This window comes from Mastomys coucha, unplaced genomic scaffold (assembly GCF_008632895.1).
Source record: "Mastomys coucha isolate ucsf_1 unplaced genomic scaffold, UCSF_Mcou_1 pScaffold15, whole genome shotgun sequence".
NCBI classification, from domain to species: Eukaryota; Metazoa; Chordata; class Mammalia; order Rodentia; family Muridae; genus Mastomys; species Mastomys coucha.
In genome coordinates this window covers 106,423,537-106,439,616 of record NW_022196897.1, presented here as the reverse complement: position 1 = coordinate 106,439,616, position 16,080 = coordinate 106,423,537, and the positions used below count along the sequence as shown (strand labels likewise).

General features: G+C 42.7%; 2 protein-coding genes across 3 annotated transcripts in view; one reads left to right on the top strand and one right to left on the bottom strand.

Moving 5' to 3' along the window:
- Positions 1 to 8,886, top strand: part of Tp53bp1 (tumor protein p53 binding protein 1) — a 79,674-nt gene extending 70,788 nt beyond the window's left edge. Inside the window, exons 24-28 of the mRNA XM_031371638.1 lie at positions 1,454 to 1,669; positions 3,289 to 3,383; positions 3,890 to 4,089; positions 4,601 to 4,746; positions 5,114 to 8,886. Coding sequence (XP_031227498.1) covers positions 1,454 to 1,669; positions 3,289 to 3,383; positions 3,890 to 4,089; positions 4,601 to 4,746; positions 5,114 to 5,301 — 845 coding nt within the window. The 3' untranslated portion in view covers positions 5,302 to 8,886. The remainder of the gene's footprint in view (positions 1 to 1,453; positions 1,670 to 3,288; positions 3,384 to 3,889; positions 4,090 to 4,600; positions 4,747 to 5,113) is intronic.
- Tubgcp4 (tubulin gamma complex associated protein 4) overlaps positions 4,951 to 16,080 on the bottom strand; it is a 31,119-nt gene continuing 19,989 nt past the window's right edge. Inside the window, exons 12-18 of one of the 2 annotated variants that reach the window (XM_031371641.1) lie at positions 14,862 to 14,969; positions 14,384 to 14,525; positions 11,362 to 11,539; positions 9,649 to 9,783; positions 8,211 to 8,327; positions 7,477 to 7,616; positions 4,951 to 6,995 (exon numbers count right to left, since the gene is read on the bottom strand). In XM_031371641.1, coding sequence (XP_031227501.1) covers positions 6,983 to 6,995; positions 7,477 to 7,616; positions 8,211 to 8,327; positions 9,649 to 9,783; positions 11,362 to 11,539; positions 14,384 to 14,525; positions 14,862 to 14,969 — 833 coding nt within the window. In that variant the 3' untranslated portion in view covers positions 4,951 to 6,982. The remainder of the gene's footprint in view (positions 6,996 to 7,476; positions 7,617 to 8,210; positions 8,328 to 9,648; positions 9,784 to 11,361; positions 11,540 to 14,383; positions 14,526 to 14,861; positions 14,970 to 16,080) is intronic. The other variant, XM_031371642.1, reaches the window with a different exon arrangement.

Below are 16,080 nucleotides of genomic sequence, written 5' to 3'. Positions count from 1 at the left end.
AGACTCTAACACAGACTCTGTGTGGGCTCTTTGGGGGAATATAAGTATGGAAGTTTAAGTAGACTCAAAATGGGTGAAATTTCTTAGACTTTATCTTCTGCCGTCTCCTGCTTCTTGGTAGGCTTTGTTTCCACCAACGCACCCCCCCCCTGCCCCCACATCTTGTGTTTATACTTCCTCAAGCTTCCTGTAGAATGGTTGTGCTTCTGCCTGCATCTTCCCTTTCCCCTGTCCATCCCTTTCAGTCACTCCTATTCACTATGAAGAAAATTCAGTCAGTTGTTCAAGTGTCTGTGGTGAGCCAGACCTAGCCATGGTGGCTTCTGTAGACAGGTAAAATCCTGTGTCTGCTGGCTAGGGTCTCTCAGGCTAGCACCCTGACGGCATTCCACATTCCCTTGCCCCAGCACCAGTTCTTTTTCCTGTTGGAGCTGTGTCATCTGCTTAGCTACCTAATACTACTGCCGTGTAGTTAAGGTTGTTTAAAAACAGTAATAGCTAACTTTTATTAAATATTTACTGGGTTAGGCATGAAACCTAAATATTTTCACTCACATTCACTTATATAATTTCTTAAAGCATATGTACTAGAATTCACTTTCTATTATTTTTGAAGAGTCTAAGACAGAAAAGTTAGGTAACTTTCTCAATGTGACAGAATAAGCTAGATCTCAAATTTAGATAGACTAGACCCTTTAGTCCAGTGCCAAATGCATAGTATTACTGCCTCTGACTATTCCTGATCCTGGCTTTATTTTAGGAGGCATGCATGACCTGCCATCATATTAGCCTCCTAGTGAACCTGATTCGGCTTCAGTAGGTATCCATTTCCTTCTGGAGGACTTACTGGGGCACATCTTAGCATGGGTGTTCTGGAATGGTGGCTCACCTTCCCAGGTGTTGATAGTTGGGTGTCGAGGTGGGGTATTTTGTTGTGGCTTCACCTCTAGTAAAGAAGACTCTATCACCAAGTATTTGGCATTGCTCTGCTGAGAGCCTCAGGCACAGTGGGAGAATATGACTGGGACAGTTCTCAACAGCAGTGAAAAGTTGTCTTTTCCCTCTTTAAAGATTGCTTCAAAATGTCAGAGACCTGGGTGATGAACGTGGTTGAAGACTTCCAAATACTACATTTTTCTGTTCTAGAACCACTTTAGATTTCAGGTGGCCTTAGAATTTGATGTTATAGAAATATTACTAGTTCATTTCCATATATGAAAACAACAGACTGCCCACTATAATGGTCACATCAGATTTAAATGTTATTTTGTCTTTGTTGTAAATTTGGTCCTAGCTTGTTGGGCATTTAGAGTGGCTGTATTAATAGTCTTTGGGCCATAGCTTAGACAAAGCTCACCAGGACATGGCCTATCCAGTCACACTTGGTGCTGGGTCTTTGGCCAAGTAGTGATCTGTGTGCATTGTTTTGGTAACTGTACTTTCTCCTTCCTAGGGACAGTGGGGGCAGCAGAGTTTGTGAGCCCCTGTGAGACTGGAGACAACACAGGTGAGCCTTGTGTCCTGGAAGAGCCAAGAGGGCCATTGCCCCTCAACAAGACCTTGTTTCTGGGCTATGCCTTTCTCCTCACCATGGCTACAACCAGTGACAAGCTGGCCAGCCGCTCTAAGCTGCTAGATGGCCCTACAGGAAGCAGCGAAGAAGAGGAGGGTGAGTCCCCAGGGGTGCTGACCTGTGCACTCTTTCCATTTACTTTGTGAAGGGATGCTTCTTTTGTTCAGGTAGAGTAGTGCACCAGGCAGTAGTGCACTGCAGGTGGTAACTGTAAGTTAAATTAACTGGCCACATAAGTAAAATTAACTTGTACCCTATTTCTGGTTTGTAAACTTTTCACCAAATTGTTCTCAGTGAGTTCTCAAGATAGGCTTGGTAGGCAGCTGAGAAATATTTATCTTTTGGTTAATTTACATACTACATAGATACACTACATAGGTGTATCTACATAGATAATCTACATAGGTGTACACCCTATATAGATTTATGCATGCATATATATGTATGTGTGTACATATGTGGTAGTCATGGGGCAATTTGGAAGAGTGTTATTCTTCCTCCTAATGTAAGGGGTTGCAGAGGATCAAACTCAGGTCACCAGGCCTGGCAGCCTGGGGAGAGTCCCCTTCTTACATAAAATGAATGACAAATCTCTCAGTCTATCAGGGATAAACGGCTTCAGCAATGACAGACTTGGAATTAGAACAGTGCTAGCTTTATCTTCCCATAACTATCCATATCCAGCATGCTCCTGATGTCTGGCCACCTTCCCCATTTATGTTCTACATCTACTTAAGAAAACCCATGTGGAGGATGTATTTCGTTCTGAGTGTAAGAAGGGAATTGTGGTGTCTCCAGCCCAGGATAGTTTGGGAAGAATTAGTTTCTAGGCCCTTTCATTTATTGGACCTTTCATTAAAATAAGTCTGTATGCTACATGCATTAATTTATGTCTAGGTGAAGCCTATGGTCAGGTGGTAGAATGCATTTCAGAGGTCTGACAAATGTGTGGTATAGGACAATGTATAGATCAAACATAAACACTGAGTGACAATAGTCTCCAGGTATCTGTCCAAGCTTGAGAACTAGATTGCTGTTTTGTAAGTTAAAGAGTTCTGACTAATGTTGAGTCTTGCAAGAAGGAATGAAAATGAGGAAAATGTGATTGTCATAAATGGTGTAGCTGAAGATGTATTATGGCTCTACTCACTAGTTAGTCACTGAAACATGTACAGAGAGTGGGAAAGTGACATGGGTGCTAACTTAGATTTATGTTGTTTGGATGGTGCATATCTGAGATGGTCTGGTGATGGGTGGCTGGGTTTTGAGAGCAAGTGTAGTATGTGTGGTTTGTCAAAAAGAATTCAGATATGTACAGTGGAAGAAAAAGCAGTGACCTTACTGTGCAAGCACTGACCTAGCCAGATCTCAGTATCAGGAGCCCCCTGAGTTCCATGCAGCAGTCTGGCATTACAGTAAAGATGGTTGGCAGCCTTTTTTGCTTTTCTGGTGTTGCTTCAACAACTTAGCCCTTGAAAGCAGACTTTACAAGGGAGTTCTACATAGGAGCCTGTTGCTTGGAATAGTCAGCAAGCTGACTGACTGAGAACGATGCAAGTTGTTCAGTCCCTCGAACACATTAGTAGGTCTGTGTCTATCTAATCACGAGTGGCTGAAGAGTGTAAGAGGAAGCACTTACAAATAGGCATTAAAGTAGCTCCTAGGAAACTATTTAAATTTTATATTAAAAGTAATTATTTTTGTTACATACACAGAATTTTTAGAAATCCCTCCTTTCAACAAGCAGTATACAGAATGCCAGCTTCGAGCAGGAGCTGGGTATATCCTTGAAGACTTCAATGAAGCCCAGGTGAGGTCTTTGTTTTGTGGCTGCCCTCTTTCTGGTATTGAGAAAAGGCCCAAGGGGGGAATTGGGTAGTGTGCTTTAGTCCAGGGTACTGTGCCACTCCAGTGCTGCTCCAGCCCAGCATTATTTCCACTGTACACAAGGAAGAGAAGCTAGAGCTTGTAAGGTGCTAGTGGCTCTGCAGAGACACCACAGACTGAATGTATGCAGCACAAAGCCTATTGGTGGAGGGTTTCCCTAGCCTGGAAGGTGGGGTACTACTGGGTGTGGTTGACCCTTGAGTTTTAGGCCTTCCAAAAGATGTAGGTGAGACAAAGAAATTGTCACAGGAAGCAGTTTGGGCTTCTCAGTGAGCCAACACAGCCTTAGGTACAAATCCAGATTAGATAGTATTTTTGATACCAATTGAGGTCTTTACATCTGTTCTCGAGGGCTCATTAGGTGCAGCTAATCAGGAAAGGTTTTCCTAGACACCACCAGACCAGTCAGCTGGGCTTCTTTTCTTCTAGTGTAACACAGCCTACCAGTGTCTCCTAATTGCCGACCAGCACTGTCGAACCCGGAAGTACTTCCTGTGCCTTGCCAGTGGCATTCCTTGTGTGTCTCATGTCTGGGTCCATGACAGTTGCCATGCCAACCAACTTCAAAACTATCGTAATTATCTGCTACCTGCTGGGTATAGCCTTGAGGAGCAACGGATTCTGGATTGGTGAGTGTTTGGGAGCCCATTTTAAGCTGAGAAAACAGGAAGACTAGCATTTGGGAAGAAAATCTAGTTGAAAAATTGAAGGGTTACTAGAAACTAGAATGTCTGTAGACACAAGTCAGAATTTGAATGAATTGGAAACGATTTCAGCAGTTAAAGTATATTTAAAGTACTTTATTGCCAGAGCTTTGTTTTACATTAGCTGGGAACCTTCTGAATGTGTGGAAAGATTAGTGTATGTGGTCAGTCTTCCCCATTAGGGGAAGCTTTGAAATTAGGATTAAGTTTCAATCATTAACCTTAAAGAGAGGGGAGGGGACTAACTTGATTTGTTTACTAGCCAAATCTGGGATCCTAGAATGCATACCTCATTTAGAAGACAGGCAGGGCTCAATACATGGCATAGTTAGGAAAGCATGCAGACATGAAGGACTCCCTTTGCAGAGTTAATTGATATGATGGGCCATACTAAGTTTCTTTCTAGTTCCAAACACTGTTTCCAACTCCTTCACAGGCAACCCCGTGAAAACCCTTTCCAGAACCTGAAGGTGCTCTTGGTGTCAGATCAACAACAGAACTTCTTGGAGCTCTGGTCTGAGATCCTTATGACTGGAGGCGCAGCCTCTGTGAAGCAGCACCATTCAAGTGCCCATAACAAAGGTATTGGAAAGCGTCTGTGTTTTAGTCACTCCAGGGATGTTCTTAGACTCTCACCTGTTAGCCTTTGTATTCCAAATCTGTCCTCATTTTTAAGATAAGTCCCACCTTCAAAAAGGGTGGGTTGACAGAAGTGAAGGATAATGCTGTTCAGGCTTCTATAGTCTCCAGTGACATTTCCATTCAATAGTTCTACAAGGTCAGCAGTGGTGATTACAACTTTTATTTTACATTGTGAACACACAGTACCTATAGTAGAGGGCTTTGGTTTGGTGGAGTAGGGAATACTGATTAGAAGGCACCTTTCTTTTTTTTTAAAGGAGCTAAACTGAGTGTTTTTTCCTCATTCACCTCCCCCTACTTTTTACAGACATTGCTTTAGGGGTATTTGATGTGGTGGTGACAGACCCCTCATGCCCAGCCTCGGTGCTCAAGTGTGCTGAAGCCTTGCAACTGCCTGTGGTATCACAAGAATGGGTGATCCAGTGCCTCATTGTTGGGGAGAGAATTGGATTCAAGCAGCATCCAAAATATAAACATGATTATGTTTCTCACTAAAGATACTTGGTCTTTCTGGTTTTATCCCCTGCTATTGTGGAGATTGTGTTTTAATCAGGTTTTAAGTGTTGTCTTGTGTGTAACTGTATTCTTTGCATGGACCTTGTACATAGTTTTATTTGCTGGACTTTTATGATAAAATAAATGTTGAATCTCTTTGGTTGTAGTAACTGGGATGTCTTCATCTGTTTCTTTGAGCTTAATCTCAGAACATGGTAAACATAGGACCTTCTCTTAAGTTTTCAGCAGGCTTGTCACTTTAGCAGTGCAGCAAACAAAGGGAGATAAAATACAGGAATGAACATTGTTCTGTGGCACCACTGTCAATGTCAAAAGGCTCTCCCAGGCTACCTAAAATGTCATGCTTCCAAAAATGCAGTTTCCAGTAGGCAAGGGCCTAGATGAACAGGAAGTAGTGCTAAGTTGAGAGGGACTGGGGACAGCTCCCTGGGTATCAAGAGTTTATTGACAGATGACCTGCTACTGGGAACACGGCCAGTTGTTAATAAATTGGACAGCGACTATAAATTTGCTGGGATGGTTTTCTGTAAAATAAGTTGTCACAACTGTTGGAAGTTATTCCTTCCTCACACTCATCACCATAATCCCTGTTAACAAATAAATAAAGGCTGTCTTATTTTTATGTAGAGCCAAGCAGTAAATCCTTTTAGGCTGTGTGCTCACTCGTCCGTCTCAACTTCTTGTCTCGCTGTGAGATGAAAGCAGCCATAGTCAATAGCTATATGAGTATGTGTGGCCGTTTGAATAGTACTTTATTTACAAAAACAAGCAGCAGGCTGTTATCTGCTAAGCCCTGCTTGTAGAGGCAACAATGGAAGGGATCGATCCTCGATAGTTGACGAGGACAGGAACTCGGCTTTCATGGTGGGTGGTAGACAATGTGGAGGAGAGGATTCAATGACTACAGACTGAGGCCCAGAGGCTGCATTCTTGTCCAGCTTGGAGGGAAGGTATGTCAATGAACTGTTTGTCTATGCTGATGAGAACATTAGTATGTCCTCAGCCACTGGTGGCTAGGCTATCTGACCATATAACCTTAACTCCTGTGCCAGGTCTAAGGTGGGAAAACTGGGTTGCAGTTTTCAGTTTCTAAAATCTAAACAATTTGACCTCTATCACCTTTTAGCCAGAATTGCCCTTTTACCAGTCTGAAAGAATTAGAATCCACTGGCTAAATTCTTCAGATAAAGGATACTCAAATCTTAAATTTTGGGGAAGGATAAAGATAATCTGTATAGTTACAAATTACAAGGTACAGAAAGCCCACAGCCTGTCTAAAGGGTTTTCTAATTTGGTGGTAACATATAGAAGCTGACCTATTCAGAAGCATGATTCCTTTCTTACATATGAGCCAAGCCTAAAAATATTTTATCGATCCCCATTGTTTACTGTGGTTATCTTCCATAGGAATATTGTAAATGCTCAATAAACCACTGTTACACAAATGAACCCACCCAAGAGATGTCTTAGTGTAAAGGATCAAAGCCTGCGTGTGGTCCGCAGAGAGATATCAAACCCCAGTTCCCTACAGGAACGGTAGGAAGGATTTATACCTCTGGACTTCTTCTAGAAGACCCTTTCAGCAGTCTGCAGGCATCTGATGAATGACTAGAGAGTTTTGTTACAGACATCAGAATGTGTTAGGACTGTTCCTTCATTTTCACATCCCAAAACTATAAAAAAAAAAAAAAGTTTCATTAAACATTATGCCCAATCTGAGATATAGCTAACAACATGACAACAACACAGCTCTCTTAAGAAGCCGACTACCACTGGACATCAGTATTCGATTTAAGGAAGTTTAGAAGAGGCACCATAGCTGCACTGCTGCTAGTACATGTCAGAGCGGGCTGTGGAAGCAAGACTGCCCTCAGAACATAGCAGTACATAACCTAACACGGAACTTACCCTCAGCTGTGTAGTGTTTTACTATACTAATGAATTTCTCTAGAAAATAAATTCCAGTAACAGTAAAATTGTGGAACATAATTACCCTACCTCCATATACCTCCCCACCCTTCCTGCATCACTGAGCCTTGCTTATAAAATGAGGGCACTCTGGAGATGATGGCTAGAGTTGCATTTTGGTCTTCTATAGTTCATTAACCCCCTCCTCCAAATCTAGTAAGTGCCCCATGGATTGTTCGTTCCTACCTGCCCAGAGTTCCACCAGCCTGGGTATAGTATTTGTTATAGTCTAGCCGGAGCAGTAACTGAGCCAAATCTGAGTTGATCTGGTGATTCCGAACACTGGAAAGAATCTTGAACAGGAGTGAAGACTGGCGACTAAAGCCCTGTGGAGAGATCTGAACTGTCAGTGACCAGGAGGAGTGCTGGGTGCCCGGGGATGGGGGGTGGGGTCTTTGGAAAAGCTTTGCTTAAATGTTTGCAGGACCAACTACCTGGCCTTCCCATATTCCCAGTTCTATCAGCTCCTAAAATGACTTCTTAGTACCATGTCTGTGAAATGCATGACTCCCATGAAAGTACTTTCTCATTAGTAGGAATTTAACAACTCGTTTAAGATTAATATATTCCATCACATACTGGGATTGCAGTGAGCTTGTTTTGTTACAAGGAGATAAATATAGTCTGAGATTATAATTACAATGAGATAGGAGGCTGGTTCAGGGAAGGAAGTGGGATGTGAGAAAATGAGCACAAAGCCAATGCATACTTGGTGGGCTGAATAAACTATTCAGGGCTGAACTATTTTTGAACACTGTGAGGCAGCACATTATAATCATCTTTAAAACTCACCGATACCAGCACTTTTTATCTTGTCATTTCTGTGTCTGTTCTGGAAATGCTTTATTGACCAGAGCAAAGACTGCTTGCTCCATAGGTGGGGGTGGAGGTACGTATTTTCAGTGGCTAGGCAGACTCACCTTCACGAGAATGCTCAGCTGGGCAGCTCCGCGCTCATCCAGTGGGCCCAGATTCTGACTGACCAGTGAACAAAAACTGTGACAGAGATCTAGGATTTCATTCAGGCAGTGAAACACCTACCCAAAAATATAGCTGGTGTTAAGAAATGAAGAAATTGCTGAGAAATGCAAGGTTTGGGAAAATAGTTTTTAACAGATCCCATGTCTGATCTCAGCAAAGACACCACAACCTTCAAAGCTGTCTGGCCCTCCCAAGCAACATACAGAATAAACATCCCTTCTTGGGACAGCTGGCTTCTCTGAGTCCCTGCACAAAACCTCTGCTCTAGTCACCATTAATTCATCATTTCTAAGACCCACTGAGTATGCTCTTGCCTTTGAGCCCTGAGTGTTGTTCCCTGGGATTTCTCTTCTCTTTAGTAACAGTTGAAGCCCCATTCTGTGAAATGCTCCTTCCCCACTGCAGCCTTTAGTGATCTCTACCCTTCTGCTGTAGTATCTGTGTTGTTCACTGGTGATTGTCCGGGCCACCTGTGCTGTTGCTGACTTTTGTATGTACATGTCTTGTTTTCCAACTAGATTGTGAGCTCCTTAAGGGCAGAGCCATGACTTATACCTCTTTGTATCCCCAGTGCCTTGCATACAGTAAGCACTCAATAAAGACTTCAATTATGATGACCTGTTGTTCTGATGTGCTTTTCCTCAAGGATACACCCATGCCATGCAAGAACAGTGCCTACCAATGTTTTAGAGTGGCGGCTGCACAAGTCACTCCTTGGTGTAGCAAGTAACAGCCCCAAATACCAGAGTACAAAGAAGCCCATACCATTTATGGTTGGTGCCCTGAGCAGTAAAGCTTGCTCACTGCAGAGATTAAAGTATAAGTACTCTAGGGTTATTTGAGTCCCGCTTTTGACCTTGGGGTTGGGAGCAGCTTGTGTGCTTGCAATTACTGGTACTAAGACCCCAGTCTGCATGTTTGACTTAAGTGTTTTCTGGCCTTAGATTTTTCACAAGATTCCAATAGATAGTCAGTGTTGAGCAGCTGCCAGAAGTGCTAATGTGTGTACTTGCAGATGGACGTACACCCAGAGCGATAAGACATTTACAAGTCTTTTAAATGATTGGTTGATCATTGAACTTTTAAATGATTGGTTGATCCTGGTCCAACAGATTTCTAAGAACGTGTTGTTTTCCTGTAGAGTCAGAGAGATTTCTGAATTTCTGTAAGTCATTTGTATGTGTATGTGTGGTGTTTATATATATGTTTACCATACCCTTTATCATTCTAGTTCCCTTTTAACACTGTTTTTTTGTTTTGAGTGGTCAAAAATGTAAAAATGGAATTGAACATTCCCTGAATAACACTTTCATATCTTGTCAATTCCAAGAGCCTATAGGAACATATTAGGCTAAGCAAACAACCACCCCTACTTACAGGCTTCAGCAAAATAAAGGACTGGGCCAGCAAATTGCTTAGGAAGTGGTCATGCGCCAATCGGATGCTTTCAAAGTCCCTCGTAGAATTGATCTGATGAAGCAGCTGTGAGAACTGAGACTCCAGCACATCTACCTGATAGACAGAACTTTTTTTAGCCAGGCAGTGGTGGCACACACCTTTAATCCCAGCACTTGGGAGGCAGAGGCAGGCAGACTTCTGAGTTTAAGGCTACCCTGGTCTACAAGAGTGAGTTCCAGGACAGCCAGGGTTAATACAGAGAATCCCTGTCTTGAAAAACAAAACAAAACAAAACAAAAAAACCCAAAAAACTTTTTTTAGCACCTGGCACATCCTGAGTGTTCTATTTTATGGCTCTCCTCATCTTTTTAGTATATGTGTGTGAACTACTCATGCCAGAGAGTACATGTGGAGGGCAAAGGACAACTTTCCAGGGTCAGGCCCAGGTCATCAGGCTTGGTGGCTCCAGCCATTACCCACTGAGCCATCTCACCAGCCCTCACCCTCCTAGCCACTTTAGGCTGACCAGTAACACATTTCAATCGCTGAGCCTTGAAGAGTGTGTATGTTGCTTGGGGCCTGTGTATGCAGGGGAAGGCTGTAGCACTGAACTACATTCCCTGCCATTTGTTTGTTGCAGCTCAGGCTTTGCAGTTCTCCTTCCTGACACTTCCCAGTGTGGATGTTACAGCTGTGTGTCAACAGAACTGGTTGTATAACTTCTGATTTTGAGATAGGGTCTCATGTAACCCTGGCTGGCCTGAAACTCACTGCATAGCCAAGAATGATCTTGAACTTCTGATCCTCTTCCTTCTACTTCTGAAATGTTAGAATTACGGGCTGGTGCCACTACCACACTTGACATTTTGCAGTGCCTGAGCTCACACCCTTCCTGAATGCTATGTAAGTACTCTACCAACTTGATCTACATTCCCAGTCACAGTTGTTAACTCAAAAAAAAAAAAAAAAAAAAAAAAAAAAAAAAAGTTATTCTGCTTGTGTGCGTGTGTGTGTGTGTATGTGTAAAACACATGTACACCTGGTGCCACAGATGCCATAAGAGGATGTCAGATCATTTGGGATTAGTTGCAGATGGTTAGAGCTACCATGTGGATACTAGGAAACAAACCCAGGTCCTCTGCAAGTGCAGTCCATGCTAAATCATCTTTCTAGCTCTATGGGTGTGTAATTCTTAATAGTTTCAGACCACTCCCCTACCCCAGTGTAATCCACTCATGCCTCGTCCTTTCACTTACTTAGCCATTGCAGGCTTGTCTAACATGTAGTCAAAGATAGGTATGGAATACACATAGCCAAGGAACAACACAAAATTATAAAGTTAGTCAAAAGATTATCATTTTTTTTTTTTGCCAGTCATTGGGGATGGGGATTGTTGCATGGTTCTTTGATGTGAACTTTTTAATTGACAGTATCACGCCACAATGTCCAGTTGTGAGTTAGCCATGTCTGAGAATTCCAGACAAATGGTCACATCAGCAATCAGTGCATTGCTCATAAATATCCTAATTCCCTTTATCCATTTATTTCCACTTAAAATGCAAGCCACATACCTAGGGATAGAAATACTCAATTTTCTCCATCTGCAGCATTTTAACAAATATAGAACAGCAGACCCTTCTCTGCTTTCTAGGCTCCTTATCCCACCTCTTCCATCCACTGCTCAGAACGTACCTGGAGGTAGTACTGAAGATTATCTACCAAGAAGGCCATGTGGTTTCTTAGGCGCCACTTGACTGCATCCGTCTGGTTAGATTTGAGGTGCTTGCGCTGCATCTGGAGTGCCCAGCAGTGCTGCAGTTCAGCTTGGACACGGCGCACACTTAGTAAGTACTTAAAAACAACATTGTACCTATGACAGAAGCATCACTGCGATATAGACCTTACTCCAACCCCCCTTACATCCACAGACAGGATTCCTCTGCCACCTCTCTAGTAAATGACAAGAATAGTGTATTTATGCAGTAAATTAGATAGCAGAGAAAATGAAATGAATTTCAGTTGAACAACAAAATAACTAAACTTCAGTAAGAGCCTGTCACAAGAGAATAAGGTGGAACATGAGAGAGGACATACACATCCAATATCCTTTTAACTCTGCAGTCAGTCACTCATATCACACAGACACCCTATCATATATATCACACATGTGTACACAAAAACATTAAATACTAAAAATGTCTTAAATAGTAAGATATTAAACATTAAAATATTTTATTAAGATAACATTAAACATTAAAATATTTTATAAATATTAAAATAGTAAATACTTTAAATATTAAAATGTTTATTAAATATTAAAAGCATTATTTCTAAAGCAATATTAAATATTAAGTAAAGCCCACATCAAACAAGGAGGTGAATGGACTGTGAGTAGCCAAGTTTTGGGTCTCTGGACAAGGTCTGTACATTTTGTCTAGCTGGAGTTCTGAACCTGTTGCAGAATCTTTTCCTTGCATCAGCCTTATTGTTTCTTACTTCGAGGCTCTTCTGTATATTCTAAAACAGGAGGTGAGTTGAGAAGAATGAGGAGGCTAGAGAGGCAGGCTGAAAGATGGTCTTTTGCTTACTGCTATAACCACAGTAAGAATGGTTTCCTTATCCTCTCTCAGGGTGCGGTATGCTTTTCTCATCTCCCTCCTGGGGATATCCTGTCCCACCATGCACTGAGCAGATGTTCATTCCAAGGGACAAGACCGCACTCAAAGCACTGCATCATGGTCCACACTGAATCATAGTCTAGCCCCCTCATTCCATTGCCCTACCCTGGCTATCTCCCCATGGAGGTAAAAGGATTTGCTGGTTCATTTTTAGTAAAACTGACATAAGCTAGGGTCAGCTGTGAAGAGGGAGGCTCAACTGAGAAAATGTCTCCTTAAGAGTAGCCTTGGGGGGGGGGGGTGCGCATTATCTTGATTCATGTGGTAGGATTCTGCCCACAGTGTAGTCCCATCCTGTGCAGTGGTCCTAAGTAGTATAAAAAGAACAACCTGAATGAGCCACGAACAAGCCAGTAAAGCTGCACTCCTCCATGACTTCTGCTTCAGTTCCTGCTCTGACTTTCCTTCCTGATGCTATATGCTCAAGCCAAAATAAAACCCTTTGTTTCTGGGTATAGTCTTCACCACATACAACAGAAGCCTAACTTATACACGGGTCCCAAGTACATTAACACCATGAACAGTAAATCATAAAAACCAGGGGAGAAAGTTCTAAGGACTGATGAGAATAGTCAAGTGCCAGAACTTAGTGTCTTCACATTCCAAAAGCTACAAACTAGTCTACAAATAACAAACCTACAATTGCTTATTTGTCAATTAAAACATGTCTGAGGTAGGTATTGTGGTACAAGCCTTTAATCCCACTGCTTGGAAAGCAGATGCAGGCAGATCTCTGAGTTTGAGGCCAGCCTGGTCTACATAGTGAGTTTCAGGACAGCCAAGGCTGTATATAGAGACTTCTCTCAAACAAACAAAGTCTGGGGCTCAGTGGTTAAGATCACTTGCTGAATTCAGTTCCTAGCACTCATAATGGGTGCCTCAAAATTGCATGCAACTCCAGTTCTGGTCTCCATGGGCATCAGCATGCATGTGTGCAGACATATACCCACATAAAAAAAAATCTTAAAAAGGTCATTTTTGTGTGTGTGAAGTGACTGTAGGTGGGCATATGCTATGGCACTCATGTAAATAAGAAACCAGACCTCCCTTTACACCTTGTTGGAAACTGTCTTTTTTTTTTTTTTTACAGTACAGAATAGAGTTTATTTAGGGCATGGGGAGGGGAGTTAAGAGGATAGCAAAAGCAGAGAAAGGCAAAGAGAAGGATAGAGTAGAGAAGTAGGGGCCGGCCATGACCACGTGGAGAAAGGGGGGAAGAGAATGGGGAGAAACGGGGAGCAAGGGGGCAAGAGGCAAGGTGGAGAAGCAGGAGTAAGAGAGAGACTGTGTCTTTTTACTGTTTGCCTCTGTATATGCCAAACTGGCTGGCTTGTGGACATACTGATATTCCCTTGTCTCTACTTCCTATCTCATAATAGAAATGCTAGGATTACAAGGCTAGGATCACACTCAGCTTCAGATGCATTCTGGGGATTCAAACTCAGGTCCTCCCTTTATGAAATGAGCTATTTCTCCAGCCCTAGGCTAATTGATTCTAACTGGCTATATGCCTTCTCATTTGTTCAAGTCCTTACCATTCCATTGTCTTATGCTATTACCTCACTTACTAATGTGAGCTGCCTTCATCAGACCTGCCTGTGGGCAAACCTGGGGAGCATGTTCTTGATTGATGTAGGAGGGCCCAGACACTGTGGGTGATACCACACCCAGACAGATGGATCTGGGATGTGTAAGAAAGCAAACTGAGGAGCAAGCCAGTGAGAAGCATTCCTCTGGTTTCTGCCTCTGCTCCTGCTTGAATTCCTATACTGACTGCTCTCAATGAAGGACTGCTGTCCAGACATATACACCAAATAAGCACTTTCCTCCCAAGGTGGTTTTTCACAGCAAGAGAAAACAAACTAGACTCCTGTCTAGCTCCTGAAGACAGGCCGAGTCTACAACCTCTAGCACACTAGTATAGAAACCAGCTGGACGACTGGCTGGCTTCTATCAGTCCTACTCTTGTTCATTTACTTTTTCCCTTGAATGTAAAAGGGGTAACATTTATTTGGGAGAAACTCAGAAATACTCACTTTTCCAAGACAGCTGGAGTGAAGAGAATATGCAGTGGCCATTGTACTTTGTAGGAAAGCCCTAGAGCAGCCCAGCCGGAAGAAGGAGCTTCCCGGGGGGATGTTTCCCGAGAAGGCACTTCTCTTGGCTGGGTGGCATCTGCTGCGTAAAGAAATATGATAATAACTTAGTTAATTAGTACCTGAGAGAGAAGGTGAATTACACACACAAAATATACTTCAGTGGTACTGAAAAATAGCACTGAGAGACAATAAAGGTAGAGGGGAGGAACCTTCTGTGAGGGCTTTTCCTGAGAGGGGTTTTAGAGAAAAATATAGATGCATCTCAAAAACAACCTTAGACAGTGTCTCAACCTTTCTGGAATTATATTTGTACCGACCTGTACAAAATTGGAGTACTAGACTAGGAGACTTTTAGTTTCTGAGGAGGGGTAATAAAGACCAGATGCCGAGAGGAAGCAGTCAGAGAATAGCAAACCTTTGTGGTCCTTTCCATGGTACTCGATGGTCAAGTGCAACAGAGGGAGAAGGTTGTCATCATCTAGCAGCACCTTGTGTGCTGACTGTTGAAAGGCCACATTCACATCTGCGATACAGCACACGAAAGCAACACAGAGTCAGGGTCAGGGTCAGGGTCAGGGTCAGGGCACCTGTGGTTTCTGCCTGACAGCATTATGTCATCCTTGTTATTAACAATCCTGAGAGAATCGGTCCTGCTCAGGACAGTTCCTATAGTGTCAGCAGGGCTGGCAATACTCAATTCTTGGGGACACAGCATGTCAAATGGCTTATGATGGCTCATTTATTTAAACTATATTTTGGCTGTTTTGTTTATAGACTTGATTTAAACAATCAAGGCCCTCCATTTTCCCTCCCATTTTCTTTGTCTTGGCTCAGATCCTTACTATATTATTCTCTTCTTGTGCTTGGATGGGGGTGGCTATTAAACTGACCAAGGGGAAGACATTTGCTGAAAGAGGCATATCCTAAGCCTGACTTCTTCACTGTTACATTACTGTTGATTGGCTATAACCAATTAAAACAAAGCATTTCACTAGATTTCTTTAATTTGCTTCTAGAGACCAGGCTGGGCTGTTACTGATATCTTGGGGAGTTGTCAGGGTAAGGAGAAAAGTCTTGAAAGTACTGAAGTCCTTTGCTTTAGTTGTTCTGAGACCGGCTAGACCCCAAGCATAAGGGAGCTTTAGATATAACTACAAATTATTTTCTAACTAGGCTTTCTGGGGTTAGGTCTCTGTTATTTATAAAATAAAAATAGGTTTGTGGGGCTGGAGCACTGGTAATTAAGAACATTAGCTTTGGGCTACAGAGATGGCTCAGTGGTTAAGAGCACTGGCTGCTTTTCAGACGACTGGAGGACCCACATGGCAGCTCACAACTCTCTATAACTCCAGCCTCAGAGGACCCCGTGACCTCTTCTGGCCTCTAGGAACTGCACACAAGGTACACATATTTACAATTCATTCAAGCAAACAGACATAAGCCGGGCGGTGGTGGCACACACCTTTAATCCCAGCACTTGGGAGGCAGAGGCAGGCGAATTTCTGAGTTCGAGGCCAGCCTGGTCTATAGAGGGAGTTCCAGGACAGCCAGGGCTAAACAGAGAAATCCTCTCTCGGAAAAAAAAAACCAAAAACCAAAAAAAACCACCATAGACATAAAAATTAAGTCTCAAA